The sequence below is a fragment of the Marmota monax genome, unplaced genomic scaffold (genome assembly GCF_021218885.2).
Source record: "Marmota monax isolate L192 unplaced genomic scaffold, Marmota_monax_Labrador192_F-V1.1 WCK01_AAM20220418_F8-fsc00030, whole genome shotgun sequence".
In the NCBI taxonomy this organism is placed as follows: domain Eukaryota; kingdom Metazoa; phylum Chordata; class Mammalia; order Rodentia; family Sciuridae; genus Marmota; species Marmota monax.
The window spans coordinates 6811064-6826509 of record NW_026691988.1 but is presented as its reverse complement, the minus strand read 5'-3'; the positions used below and the strand labels follow the sequence as shown (position 1 = coordinate 6826509).

The following is a 15446-nucleotide window of genomic DNA, read 5'->3' as shown; positions in this document are numbered from 1 at the left end:
GAATCAGTGATTCTTAAAGAGAAACCCCATCAGAAGTACGGGGTAGAAACGCCTACTCCTTGGGAGCCTCTCTTGTAACAAGTGGGAGGTTCTCAGCCCTCATTTCTGACAGGGCTGCTTTTGCTTGTTTTGCTTGACTGTTTAACACACCTTTTTGTTGAATACTTGAGTGCTACTGTGGCTTTCTAATTGGTAGTGTCCCAAAAAGGAGACTTGACTAAAAAAGCAACCCCATATCACTTTTTTATTTCATTAAAATATCAAGTGCATGGAGTGTTATAAAAGAATTTCTCTTTGTAATATCTGGCCAATGAGAAAAGTCCTTGGAAGACAAATATGGAGTAGTCTAGCATGATTGGGGGAAGGGAAAACAGATGATATGATTCACTTTGGAAATTTTTATAGTGTTCATTGAACTTGTAACATGAAAGCTTTTCAAAATCTTAAGCCAAAGGCAGTCCCTGGATAAAGGACATCAAAACACACTTATATACATAGCTATTGTATGTAAATAGCTAGCTTCTAGTTTTAATCTTAAATTTCATAGCAAATGTCAGACATGATCATTTTAAATTTACATTTTATAAATTGAACTTAATTACTTGATATCTAACAAATATTCCTTAATACCATAATTGCTAACATATTTGGAGTCAAGAATCCCTCTTTTCAGATTAAGGCTGATGCATGTATGAAATTCTGCACCAAAACTGTAGGTTGTCTCCCCCCAAATCAGAAATTGTTCCTTAGAAATATGCTGCATGGGAAATAATATATATTTCAGAAGGAAATATGAAAATTGTAGTTCATTAAAATTATGTCAGTCCAAAATTATCGCACAGTCATTGTCCTGTACATTCTCTTCATCAGAAGACTCAGGTTCCAGTGGAAAGGAACTTTACTAATAAACTTAACCCATAAAGGCAGAAAGAAAGTATGGGATATCTTTAAAAGCGTTTGACTAAGGTTGCTGAGTATTGTCCTCTGGAACTGCTCTCCAGGGCAGGATTGTGTCTAGATAAATAGGTGTCTATTTCTAGGTATAGAGCAACACTAGGGATCTTTTTTAAATTAAATTTTCTTAACACTATTTCCTTAATATCTTTCTCTTCATATAACCAGTGATCAATATGCAGATTCTGGGAAGAAGTTCTCCTTGAGCCAGATGTAGTTAAGGGACCTCTGAGAGGACCATTTGAAGTTCTGACTGAGCACTTTGCCCCATGAATTATTTAGAGAACACATGTTATGTTTGGGTGGTTATCTAATTATAAGCTAAGCTCAAGAGATTAAAATACTACTAGGCATCTCCACCAGTCCTATCTTTTTTATGTCGTTAGGAATAATTTGAACTTTTTATTATACCTTCCTCTATTAATATAACAAAAATAATGGAATGGGACCTGTTTAATGACTTCATTGTGTAAATTAATTTAAAAATCTTGGTTAAATAAGCAGAAGTCAGCCTTTTATGGGCAAATACAAGTCACTTTATGGTTAGGGTGGTGTTATAGAAAAGTCAAGTCTAGAGGAAGTGTGTTTTCCTCAATGCTCACAGTTATATTTCTCACTCTCAGTCCATTCATATTGAAAATGATGAGTAGTGACTGATGAAGCACAAACCAGCCAAACTCTTTTGGTTGTTATGGTTCAGTGTTGAGGTGTTTCACTGTATACTTTGGTTCTTACTCATTTCCAGGAATCACACTGCATGATGAACCTGTTGATTGGGCAGCAGCAGGCGATCATGTTAGTCTGACTTTGGTGGGGATGGATATCATCAAAATCAAGTGAGTAAGAAAATAAGTTTAAGTAACCATCGCTTTGGAATAAAGGACATCAAAACACATAGATTTTGCAATCTACCAGCTCAATTTTGAATTTTGAATTTTGGCCAAAAATAGACATTTACAGTATTAGCAAATGTTACTTAAAATTGGAATCAGTACCTGTCCCCGTACAAACTCTGCATGTTGATGGAAAAACTGTAATGCATAAAGTCATGCTTTAACCTTGAAGAGAGTATTTTGGAAAAGTTCCTACTTAATTTTTCTAGTTTTTTTAATAAATGTTTTTAGAAGTACTCCTGTTGGATGTAAATTTATTTGTCCTCCAACTATCCTCCCTCATTTACTTATTTTTGTTGTTACAGTGTTGGCTGCATATTTTGTGGCCCCAAAGAACCCATTAAAGCTTGTACTCGTTTCAGAGCCCGAATTCTCATCTTTAATATAGAAATTCCTATCACTAAAGGATTTCCTGTAAGTTTCAAATATTTTATTGTTCTTTTAAAAAATTCAAAGTAGTTTACCCAAAAAGTAGTAACATTTTATGAGTCTATCTTTATTTTCAATTAATATCTTGTTATTTTCATCTAGAAAAACAAGTTAGAATTTGAAAGTCATTTTTATTTTGATCTTTGAGACAGAACTTTTTAAGAGAGGCATTGAAAAGATATTTCATAATCAATAGGATGCAAACTGATGATAATAACTAAATTTGGAGATAACAATTGATCAGTTCTTACTGTAAAGTTTGTCTAATATTTTTGGACTGGAACTTTCTGGCTTTTTGTTTTATTTAATATGCTTATTTCTGGTGCTTCTGATTATGAAAGAAATGGATTGTTTTAGAAAATTTTGGAAACCACAAAAAAATGCAAGAAATAAGAATGTTCTATATTTGCATAAAAAGTAGATAACTGCTCTTTACATTTCATTATATTTTCATGTGTACATATTATCCACTCAGTATGTATACATTTGATATTTATGGGTGTATCCTGATGATCCCTTGACATATGGTAAATTTTAATTGTGCTAAAGCAGCATCACATTCAGACCATGCATGCTGTGATGTTGGTTTAAAGTATTCATTGATCAGCAGCATTTGAACAATAAGAAGGGGATTTTAATACCATAATATTACTTATCCAGGAAACATACTACTTGTGACTAGTCTGAATTTCTTGTTTTATATGGAAATTATTTTTTCATAAGTTTAAGGCCATACGCCATAGGTTAGTACCTTGTTTTGTAAATTAACAGGTAAACATTTTTTCATTCGACTTATTTTTTCTGATAGTACAGATTTTGTATGACAAGGAAAAGTGGTTCTCGGTGAAATTATATACCTTGCCTTTTAAAATATAAAGTGACTATTTTTATTTGATGCATCTTTCAAATAAAATTGAGATAGTTAAGTAATTGTCCCTTCAACTTTTTAAAATTATTGTTTTAGAAGTTGGTAATAAATTTATTTAGATAATTCAGATTCATCTTAGAATAATACTACTACATTTGATATAATCATGTACTTTACTTGTCATTCTTTAATTATTTCTGTGTAATTTTGATGATATAAAATTATAAGATACTGTTTAAGTACCTTATATATTACATTTCTTATATATACTAAAAAAGGAATAAAAGCATGTCACAAAATTGTTACAGTTGAAAATATTAAAATTTTAATTATATAATATTTATATAACAATGGGGAAGTAACTGCAAATTAATTGCTTTTGGGTGGATGGAACTCATTCATAGAAAGCAGTGTGTCCTATGGTGGAGATGGTAGTTGCTGCATGTTTTTACTCAGCAATAATAATATTTGCCAATGGAGATGTGGAGAGGTCAAGAGGTCAGTAGTCACTTTGAATACTAATGCTTTCTTCCTGTTTACAGTAGTTTCTTAAAAGTTGGCATGAATTGAAAGTTTTTTGGCATAGCTTTATGAGATTCTACTTGTGTATATTGATTGACAAATGCCAGGATGAAATTTAATTTAGAAAAAAATGGTTGTATTTGATCAGCTCACTCCCAAGGGAAAAAAAAAAAACTTCCAGAGAACTTTTTTTATTATTATTATTATTTTTAAGCATCAGAAATTTATTGGTTGCTCAAAACATTACATTGATCTTGACATATCATATATCATACATTTGTTTCAAATGGGGTATGAATTCTTATCATTTCCCCGTGTACAGATTGCAGAATCATGTTGATTATACATACTGCCAAACAAGTGTCTGTTGTATTCTGCTGCCTTTCCTATCCCCTTCCTATCCCCTCTCCCCTCCCCTCCCCCAAGAAAAGGGATCTGTTTTCTCTACTTTCTTGTTTCTCATCAATGTGTATTTTCCATTTGGTGGAATGGAGGCAAAGATTAATTTTTTTTTTATAATAGCTGAACTAGTGAGTGAAAATGGTATCTCATGGTGGTTTTTATTGCATTTCTGTAATGATTAATGTTGTTGAGCATCTTTTCAGTGCTCATTGGCTATTTGTGTATTTTTGGAGAAATATCTGTTCAAGTCCTTTTCACATTTTTGAATGGGATTATTTTGTTATTGTTGAATTACAGGAATTCTTGATTTGTTCCATATGTTAATCATTTTATCAGATATATGATTTAAAAATATTTTCTCCTCCTCTGTGAGTTATCTTTTCATTCCCTTCAGTGATAATAGTGTCCTCTGATGGGCTAAAGTTTTTAATTTTGAAGAAGTCCAGTTCTTTTTTATAGTCGTTGTTGCCTATGGTTTGGTGTCATGAACTTTTGCCCTGTTTTCTTCTAAGAGTTTTATGATCATTAATCTGTTTTGAGTTAATTGTTGGATATGCCATTGGGTAAAGCTTCACCTTTTTTTTGCATGTGGATATCCAGTTTCCCAGCACCATTTGTTGAAAAGACTTTCCTTTCACTAATGAGTGGATCTTGGCAACCCTTGTTGAAAATCTAATGTCTATATATCCATAAGTTTTTTTAAAATATAGTTTAACTAGAGGTTTAAGGAAAATAATAGCTTATTTTGCCACCTAACATTATTTAGCTTACTATAATTTATAAAACACTAATTTGATTCTTATAACTCCACATGAAGCAGAGTTCCTCCATGAAGCCCTTTAAGCCAGTGTATCTCAGAATTTAGAAATGTTCGGATATTGGAAAGGTAAATGCTATGTACATATTATATAAAACACTTAACAAAAAGTGAGACAGCACCCAATATTTTATAATGAAACACATTGATATTCCTGCACCAAAACTTATTAACACTATATGAGATATACAGGACTCTAAATTGCCTCACTTCAAGTCCAATTTTGCTGCTTAAATATATTTATAACAGACTTTGGAAAAAGAAACTTTTAGGTTTTCAGTCTTTTGGAATTACAGGTAAGAGATTGTGGAGCTGTCAGTATTGTCTTTATTAACACATAAGGAAATGGAGACTCTGAGAGATTGTAACTATATGACTAGAAGTGGTTCAGCCAGGGCACATTATTCATCACTTTCATTATGAAATCCAGTACTTTTTCCCCCTGTTACATTGTGTTGCACAATGGTTTGAATTATAAATGACCTTGTTTATATATAACATGAATGAAAATGTCAAGGTAGTATAAAACCACTTCTTTCTTATTTTAAGCATGTAGATTCTTTTCACTTGTATTTTGTTTGAACTACTTTTGGTGAGATGCTGTGGAGATAGAAAAATAAAACCTAAATACATACTGCCACAACCATTCTTTATCCACCCTAATTTTACCCCCAAATCCACACATAGCTCAGCTGAAGGTAGAAGGAACTTAATTAGGTTCATATGCCTCTTTTTTTTTAATTTGGCAAACCATGAGGACCAGTTTCTCTTAGTTGCATCTGAGCTGAGTGAAGGGAATTCTGCTTACTTATCTAAGTTATTATGAAAGAGATGTTTCTTAGATATTTAAAGTTAATAGAGTAGTATATGAGACCTGAATGCACAAAAGTATTTCTCATCATGTTAGCCTGTGTTTTGGCATTTTTTTCCCCCAGAGTCAGTTGTTAATTTTTTGTAATATTTGCAGTTCACTATCATCAATTGTCATTGAAAATGAAAGCCAGTTTGCATTTTTGGAGTAATGGTGCTTCAATTGTGCCTGTATTTATTTATTTTATCACTTGATTTTTCAGAAAAGTTTCCAAAGACTAGGACTGTGCATTCACAGTCCCCCTTGCATTAGTCTTCTTTTTTTCTTTTGTATTCTTTTTTTGTCTTCTATTTATGTCTTCTTTCTTTCGGCCTTTGCTTTCTGGGGATGGAACTCAGGGCTTAGGCAAGTGTTCTATCACTGAGTAATACCCCCAGCTCTCATTTCTGATTTCTGAATGTACAATCTATTTTGACCAGGAAATTCCAGATTTGAGATGGTTGTGTTTCTACAATCAAATAGCCTAAATTGATGTTTATGAGTCAATTAAACTTTGATTGATTTATTACTTCCTAGGAATTTGGTCTTCGTACTATACTCGAACTATAGACGTATTGCACACTTAAAGCCTATTATTTGAATGAGGATATTTGGCCTATGTTCTGGTGTCTAAGCCTTAGCTTTCTTTTTATAAAACAAAAGGTTCCATATATGCAATTTTTATAGGCCCTTAGTAAGCTGAAGTGGGGGAAAGCTAGGGACTTGTAGCTCCAAAACTTATGAAAGGGTAAAATTCAGCTCTTACATATAGTACCATGGCCCCATTGAATTACATTGCTTTTTGATATTAGTTTTCCCTACATGTAAAACATGGACACTTATAGCTAATATATTGTCTAATGTATGGTCATCAATTAACTGAATGTTTACCAAGTGGTGGGAACCACTTGAAAATGGATTATCTGAATTTTCTCATTTTAGTGAGAAATGAAAAACCTGCGGCTGGGACTTTGCAGGTAGAGAACTGTTAAAGAACTTGCCCCAAAAGGAAGTGATTTGAAACCAGATCTGTAAGACTTTCAAAGCCTAATTAAACTTCCATATACATAAGATTTAGTAGTGTATATGAATCACATCACACAGTGCTTGGCACTCAGGGGAGCTTAAAAATGTTATTTTCCTTCCTTCTTCTGTATTTATAATAGTTTATTCTCATTACCTAGTAATGAATATGTATTATTAATTGCTGCTAAGGCTTGGACAGATCCTAATCCAAACCAAAACTATCTTTGGATAATAGACTTTAAGTATATAATATGTATGTAATTTGGATATAGCTGAAAAAACAAATTCCCAGGAAATAGTAAAGTTATCAAAGTTTAATTGATTTGTAAACACCATATCCCCATTCCCTCATTTTTAAAATGAAACAGTTAACAGTTGGTGAACATCTACTATTATAGGTACTATGTCTCATCATATTTAATTCTTGTCACAATGCCCTAAAAGGCTTCTGCTGTTACCAAGGGAAAATTGAGGCATGGGCAGATTACAGGGGGAGAGTAGGGGTTCAATCCCAAGTTCTTTCTATACTACTCCTTAATAATAATGACTGTACATCAACAATAATAATTGTTCTAAATGATAAAGTCTCCATCTTTACAGGAACCCTAAGATGCTGTCATCCTCTACTTTTACAGAGGAGAATCTGACAGGAGGGTTATGCAGTTTAGAAGTAACAGGGGAGTAGATATTTAAACTGCCTCTCGTGACAGTTTCTCCCTTAGAAAGTTAAGTGCTACCTGCTTATAGTAGGGGGATTCAGGCAACTGAGGACATGGATTGACCTTAAGTAGCAGCACAGAATTGAGCATAGTTAAATGTAAGTACCAAAGAGAAAGCCAGAACTGCTGTGGTAAATGCTTTTTCAGGTTTTCAGTTTTTATTTTTATATATATATATATATATATATATATATATTTTTTTTTTTTTTAAGGTGCTGTTACACTACCAAACTGTCAGTGAACCTGCAGTTATCAAACGATTGATTAGTGTCTTAAACAAAAGTACTGGCGAAGTCACAAAGAAAAAGCCTAAGTGAGTATTTTAATGCAGAAATCATAAATACTAACAACTTAAGCAAGTTCCTTACAGATAAAGTGATTTGTATAATATTTGAAGTAAGTGAAATCCATTTTTACTTGTTCTAGAAAAAATTTTAATGACTAGATTAAAACAAGCATAGCAACAAATATTTAATTTCCTGTTTGTGTGTGAATGTTAGATATAATTATTGTCATGCATGATGATTGGGATGTGATTTGTAAGTAAAAAATATAAATTTATGTATCAAGCCCTAGACACTGATGATGTAAAGATAAGGGCATTGTAAAAACTCATCTTACATTTTAAGAGATGAATTTGAATTATGTCTAGCCACTGGTTCCACATTTCAACTTTGCACTTTCCCGAACTGTCTCCTCACCCACATACTCAGCTCATGCCCAATACTAAGAAGAAAGTCATTCATCTATATAATTTGCAGTGCCTCATTTTCCCATCTGGAAAGTCTTTTCTGCTTAAAACTCCAGATGGAGCCTTCAGCTATGGTGATCACCACCATTTGATCCTCTGATTACCATTGAATATCCAGGCCTATGTGTGAATGGTTTCCCTTTGGCTGAGACAAATTTGAAATTTTTCAAAGGAAGTACTTCTTAAGAAACTAAGTATTGTAAATAAAAACAAAATACAAAAGGTTAAAGATGAATGCTACAAAATACAGATTTCTTATACTAATTGAGCAAAAAATCTAATCACAGTTTGTCTTGGTGCCTCAGCTTTGGTGTTTTCTTTAACCTCAACCCTAGGGGGAATCCCACCTAAAATCCCCTATTTTGTCCTTGATTGTTCCTCACCTTCTGCACCTGCTTAAGTTGCCCACAGTGGTTAGTGGTTTAATGGGTTGGCTGCAAGTGGAAGAGAATCTTCACGTTGCAGCTCTAAATGGGCAGATTTTGCTTCTAGCATTAGTATTTGCCATCATGGTATGAGAAATGTGATTTATCTAAGATTTTTGTTCTTTTTCTTCTTTTTCCAATGTTAGGGATCAAACCCAGGGCCTGTACATGCCAGACAAAGTACTCTAGTACTGAAATGTTTCCCCAGCCCTAAGACTAACATTCCTTGAGGACAACTTTTTTATAGGCTCTACCATGAATGCTTTCACATGTTTTATATTCTCAACAATCATGTGAAGCAGCGATCAAAGTAACAGAGTTTACAAATGGCATTGTCAGGGTTCTGATCAACTCAGTTGTTTTATCATTTTTTTTGTGCTGGAGTCAAGGTATTTGACCCAGAAAATTGACTTGGAGAATCTTCAAACTGAAATTGGCTTGTCAACTCTAATCCTGAGTTTTCCCTTGCCTCCTCCTGCTACACTGTCTTAGCTGAGTAATGCTGGGGTTTAACATATTCTCATGTTGGTTTTCCTTGTCATCTACATGTAGCTTTGTCCTTTTATTTTACACAAAAACCATTTGACCTTTCCCCTTCATTCCATTTCAGACACATCATAAACACAGTTGCTTTATGCAGAATGGAACAGAATTGTATTTAGGAACTGAATTAAGCATAAGTCATGAATATTAGATTTTTTCCTTACTAAAGAATTAGACTTTGGACTGAAATTAGCCAAAGCCAATAATTGGAAATTTGGGGGGTTGTGTGTTTGTGTGTGTAATTGTGTGTGTTTTTAAGGAACTTGTTTGGCTTATTCAGTCTGTCCCTGAACTAATCTTTCAGAAGGAGAATTTATGATTTCTATCCTTGATCCTTCTACAGTACATCAATATTAAATTAGAGGACATTTCCAAAGTGTTCCTTTTTTGGGTTGCACCTTTTTCAGTAAGTCTGGATGGGGCCCATGCCAGGGATTTTGTTTACTTATTTGTATATTATCATTTATAATGTGGCCTTTCATTTTCCTACAAATAACATTCCATATATGATCTTGTCCTGAACCCCTGCTAAGGAACCATTATTCCTAACATGGGAAAGAGGTGGGGAAGAGATTGTCCTCTTTAAAGATAACTTCTGGACTGGGGAGTATAGCTCATTGGTAGAGTGTGTGCTTAGCATGAGCAAGTCCCTGCACCTAAAGACAAAACAATAAAGGTAACTTCTTAACACACATTCTGCAAATTATAATTACTGGGAAAGACACAAGGCCTTGCAGTTCTCTTAAAATGTAGACACCTCCTTGTAGAATTAGCATTACTTTATTAGATAATTAAACTTCTCAGTTTTTTCTTCAGGGAATGAAAAGGAAAGCATTGATTAGGAAGGGCCTTGAGCATTTTATGTTATAGTAGTTCTTCAAGGGATAGAGCTTTATTTGGATGATAGGTTCCCAATACTTACATGAACTAACTAATGTATGAATTACCTGATATATAGGAACTACCTAATGTTTCTTAAATCTAGAACCTCTCCTCATTTCTTTTAAGTAATCCAGAAATATTCAAAGGTATATATTTTCCTTTAAAAATGCACACACAGAGACACTTAAACTTTCAAAAACCAACTTTCTTTTGGTTTTTGAAAGTTTAAGTTGATTCATTGATTGTGAAACATTCGTTTTTCAGGTTGTTATTACACTTACTCATATGTGTTGTATGTCCATTTGTTCCTTTATTCTTCTTTTCTTAAAAGGTTGTTGACTAAAGGGCAAAATGCATTGGTAGAGCTACAAACACAAAGACCAGTAGCCCTGGAGCTCTACAAAGACTTCAAGGAGCTAGGGCGGTTTATGCTGCGCTACAGTGGTTCTACGATAGCTGCTGGCGTCGTCACTGAGGTAATTTCAAGTGGCTACAGGGTTATGTTGTCTTTTCTTTTTTACCTTTTAAGGATAGTTACTGTGATTTTATGGTTTAAGAGAACCACAAGTAAGGAATTAGAACAAGAAAATGAAATTTATATTTTAAAAAAATTAAAAGAACGATGGGTAGAAAATGTTTGATCTTAGACTTTCTCATACTGAGGCTTCCAAACTTTGTTGTTCATTGGTGAATTGTTCAGAGTTAAAGGGAATCTGTTGAAAATAGGTGTTAAAAATGCAGTACAAATTAGAATATAGAGACTTGGAATTAAGTGACTTGGGAATAGTGATTTTTGTTTAATAGAAGAGCCCTCATTAATTTTTTTTTCAAAAATTTTTTAGTTGTAGATGGATAGAATATTATATATATTTTTTTTCTTTTTTTTTTTTAAATGTGGTGCTGAGAATCGAACCCAGTGCCTCACATGTGCTAGGCAAGGTCTCTACCACTGGGCCACAACCCCAGTCCCCCAATTTGTTTTCTTTAACTAACTATCAGTGCATTTGAAATGATTTATTCAAAAAGTTTAACTAATGTAGTAGTGGTGTTTCTGGAATGTGTCTATTATATAATGCAATGTACAAATAAATTTTGGAGAAAATGGAAGACATGAACAAGGAAACTTTAGTAATTTGAATTTTCTTCCACATTATCATTATTAATATGAATCATAGTTATTATATTTTAAAGGAGACTTTATTACTTCATATAATTTATTATCTTCTGCATAAAACTATTTCATTAATTTAATTGAATATATACTTTGAATATAGAGCTTTTAAGTTGCATCAGAATTTAGTGACACAATTACCCTATATACATGGATTACACTAACTTTGTGACTCTGCACCATGTTCAGCCAAAGGAAAGAGAAGTTGTGCTCCTTGTGTACAATGTGTCAAAATGCATTCTACTGTGATGTATTACTAATTAGAACAAATTAAAAAATAAAATGAAATAAAAAGAATCTACTGACACATCTTTTACATGAAATATATGTGGTGGAAGGCTGAGGGATATGACTCAGTGGTTATGTGCCCCTGAGTCCAATCCCTAGTACATATATATATATATATATATATATATATATATATATATATATATCTTTGGAGTTAAACCACCCATTTGTGTTCTTGCTCCACTGACTTCTAGTATACATTTCTCCTTCAGTTTGTCCATGCATAAAATTGGAGTAATTGTTTTAAAATGAAATGATCCATTTAAAGTACTTGCCACAGTATTTGTCACTGCTTTCAATAATATTAGCTAATGTCACCATTGTCATCAATTGCATGTTTAATCTATAAATGCATTCTTGATAAAAGAACATTCTAAAAGTGTGACTTTCTTGTGGAAAATAATGGAGAGATTAGAGTAAACCTTATAAATTGCCTGATGATGGAAGGTAGAAAAATGTTTTAGAAAAAAGATAAAAATTTCCTCTTGATACAATAATTATCTCACTGTCATTTTCTCTTTTTTATTGTTAATTTTCATTAATATGATTCACTAAATTATAGCAAATATCTTTTTTTCCTCTTTACAGATAAAGGAATGATGTTTCTGAATTTCTACCATGATCCCAAATGGAATGAAATATCTGACCACTGATTTTAAAGAATCATCCAGTTATGAAGTTAAAGAAACAATGTGCAATTGATATTTTTTTAATGAGAGAGAAAAATTAAAGCTAAAATTAGCTACAAAGAAGTATTAATAATCACTCCTGCAAAATTTCAAACTGCCAACAGGCAAAGAAAGGCTAATATTGCACTTTCATTTAAGAACCCATCTTTCCCTCTGAAATGTTAGCAAATGGATTTACTTTGCTAAGATTTATGGAAAGTATCAGAAATAGTATTAGAAGATATTGAAATTATCATGAAATACACTCTACTTCCAGCCAAACCACAAAATATTTGCAGTTTTCTCTTTTCATTCAATTGTACTGCACATGTTTTAGGGAAAAGAACAAAATTGGGCTTTTGAGGTAGTAGATATTTAAGTTAACTTATTTTAACTCCAAGATTTGCTGAAGATTATAATAAAGGTATTTTGTTTTGAGTATAAAAATGTTCCCCTTCTAACAAGTCAACTCTTGAAAGTATAGTTTGGAATTAGTGGAAGCTGTGTTCCTTTGGTGACTAAGATTTTATTTAAGTTGTAAAGCTACCTAATAAAATGCCTTAGTTGAAGCATAATGCAACGTGTGTTTTGTTCCTTAGACATTTATGAGAGCTCTATGATTTTCACTAAATATGACTTGGGAGTTTTGTGGGATCTTTTTCACTTAAGAGTTTCCTGGATCTTTCTGAATTCTTGCTTGTAATCCTAACAGCAAATCAAATTTAGTCTCACCCATTTGTAACCACAACTTCATTTTCCCATTCTTTCTGTTAGACTTACATATATAATGACTATATCTGTATCTTACTTACCTTAGAGATTATGGGTCTTCTATGAGTTAGAGTCATGTTTTTCTTTAAACAGCAGACCCTAGGGTTTGCTTATTTGACAAGTATTTGTTGGGTTGCCTCTAAGGAATGTTCAAGTAGATTTTGTCTTCCACTAAGCCTAGGACTCTGATCTGAGGGACTATTTATGGTAAGCCTTTTTTTTTTTTGCGGGGGTGGGGTAAAAAAATGGTGTGATTTTGTACATTGATGGTGTACCATATGCAACACTGTTTCTTCTTAATTGAAGAATAACATCCATGTAGTAAAGTGCACAGATCATAGGAGTGCTGCTTGATGGATGATTGCCAAATGGACACACCCACACAATGTATTTCTTTACTAAAAAGTGTGGCATCACTTCAGAGTAATTGTGCTGAGCCAAGAAGATGTTCTATTTATGTATTATATAAATTAGGAATTTAACAGATGGATATGGCAGAAACCTAACAAAGTAACTTAAGCAACAAAGGAAATTTTTTGACTGACTTAAAAAATTTAGAGGTAGCCCTAGCTTGGATCAGTCTAGATTGATACAACTCACAGTGTCTCCAGGGTTTTATCTCTCCCAGCTTCAGTGCTGGTTTTGCTTCCAGGCTCTGTATAGAATCCCCTTCCAATGCCAGGTTCTAGACAGGATATGAGAATTCCAATTGTGACCTTAGACCCTCCATCCTAGGCAAGGACAGGCCCCAAAGAGCATATCTTTTCCGGAAGTCCTAGAACTGTTCTCATCATTGACTATGATTGGTTTTTATTTCCCTCTGTGGGGTATTTTCATAGGGGGTTGTGAAATGAACATAACTCAAAGCAAAGAGCTGGACTGTTGAAATTTAGGGTGCTATTAAGGGGAGCAGACTGGGGAACTTAGCAAGAATAAGACAAATTGTGTATCTTATAGAAGATCATGGTAGATTGAAAAATTTTAATTAAGAATTTAGCATTAACTAGTGGTAATAGTAGTAGATGAAATGGATGCATTTATTCATTTCTTCCCCCTTAAATTGTGGTGAAGTATGATCTTTTTATTTGTACCATGTTTATAATGGATTGTTGTTTAAGGGAGTGATGAAGTCATTAAAAGGAACCACTGTGAGAGAAGAGACTGCCAGTGGATGGTTGGTGTTAGTTAGTGATAACAAGGTACAACAAGCATGCCCAAGCATGGTTGTGATCTGGTTTCCTTGTTCTGGCATTTCCATCCAGGTGAAATAGTATTCTATTTTATCATTTTGCTTCAGGTATTTCTTGACTTCCTTTTCATGGTTTGACTGTTATATCTTACCTTCACTTTGTCCTATGACCTTGACTTACAGATTTAATGCAATTCCTATTAAAATTCCCATGATATTCTTCTTAGAAATAGAACAAGCAGTCATGAAATTCATTTGGAAAAATAAGAGGTCCAGAATAGTCAAAGCAGTCCTCGGTGAGAAAAATGAATAAAGAGGCATCACAATATCAGATCTGAAGTTATACTGCAGAGCTATTGTAGCAAAAATGGCATGGTATTGGCACCAAAATAGACATGTAGACCAATGGTACAGAATAGAAGACATAGAGACAAGCCCACCTAAATACAGATATCTCAGACAAAGGCACCATAAACATACATTGGAGAAAAGATAGCCTCTTCAACAAGTGGTGCTGGGGAAACTGGAAATCTATATGTAATAAAATGAAATTAGACCCCTATCTCTCGCTGCTCAGGTTTGTAGTGGGAAATACGTTTTCTTTAAATAGCTATTACTTAGTATTTAAGATGTAAGAGAAAGCTAGTGTGTTGAGAAAAGTATTGGGATAGGTTAGAAGAGACTAGGGATCCTAAATCCTAGATTCAGATACTCAGTGAAGACTGGAATAGATTGAAAAGGTAGAATTGATAGAGAAACTGACCTGCTAGAATGCAGAAACCATCGCTGCAATGCATACAGATGAAATTATAGACAGCTGAATTTTGCATGTGAGAGCGCATTGCATTTTATATAAGTCACAAAGGGATTACAACTGCATTTTTTCCAACAATTTTTAAATTGTAAGCAAGACAAAACTATTAAAAGAATTATTTGCAAAGAACCAAAATGTTAACTGCCTCAAGCTTTTCAACTTCATGTTAGAAGAATTGCAACCCACAACTTCACACTAGCTCTGATGTTGTTCAAAGACAAAGGTCAGAAAGTCTCAGGTGCCCTGGCAGAAGGGTGAAGGGATGGAGGAGGATTGAAGAATACTTGGATCATAAAGAGGTAATTTGAAACCTTAACTCATTTTGTTCGATCATCCAAGATGTGGAACCCCTATAAAAACTTAAATTGAGCAACAAATATACTACTTCTGTGACTTTGAAATAATATTTGAATATTATGTTCAGAGAACTGAAAACTTGGAATTTAATGGGTTAAGACTGGGCA

General features: G+C 33.4%; 1 protein-coding gene across 2 annotated transcripts in view; it reads left to right on the top strand.

Moving 5' to 3' along the window:
- Hbs1l (HBS1 like translational GTPase) overlaps nucleotides 1-12783 on the top strand; it is an 87285-nt gene extending 74502 nt beyond the window's left edge. For both annotated transcript variants that reach the window (XM_046449901.2, XM_046449916.2), the window contains 5 exons: nucleotides 1700-1790; nucleotides 2153-2261; nucleotides 7693-7793; nucleotides 10413-10557; nucleotides 12129-12783. In XM_046449901.2, coding sequence (XP_046305857.1) covers nucleotides 1700-1790; nucleotides 2153-2261; nucleotides 7693-7793; nucleotides 10413-10557; nucleotides 12129-12140 — 458 coding nt within the window. In that variant the 3' untranslated portion in view covers nucleotides 12141-12783. The remainder of the gene's footprint in view (nucleotides 1-1699; nucleotides 1791-2152; nucleotides 2262-7692; nucleotides 7794-10412; nucleotides 10558-12128) is intronic.
- The last annotated feature ends 2663 nt before the right edge of the window (nucleotides 12784-15446 follow it).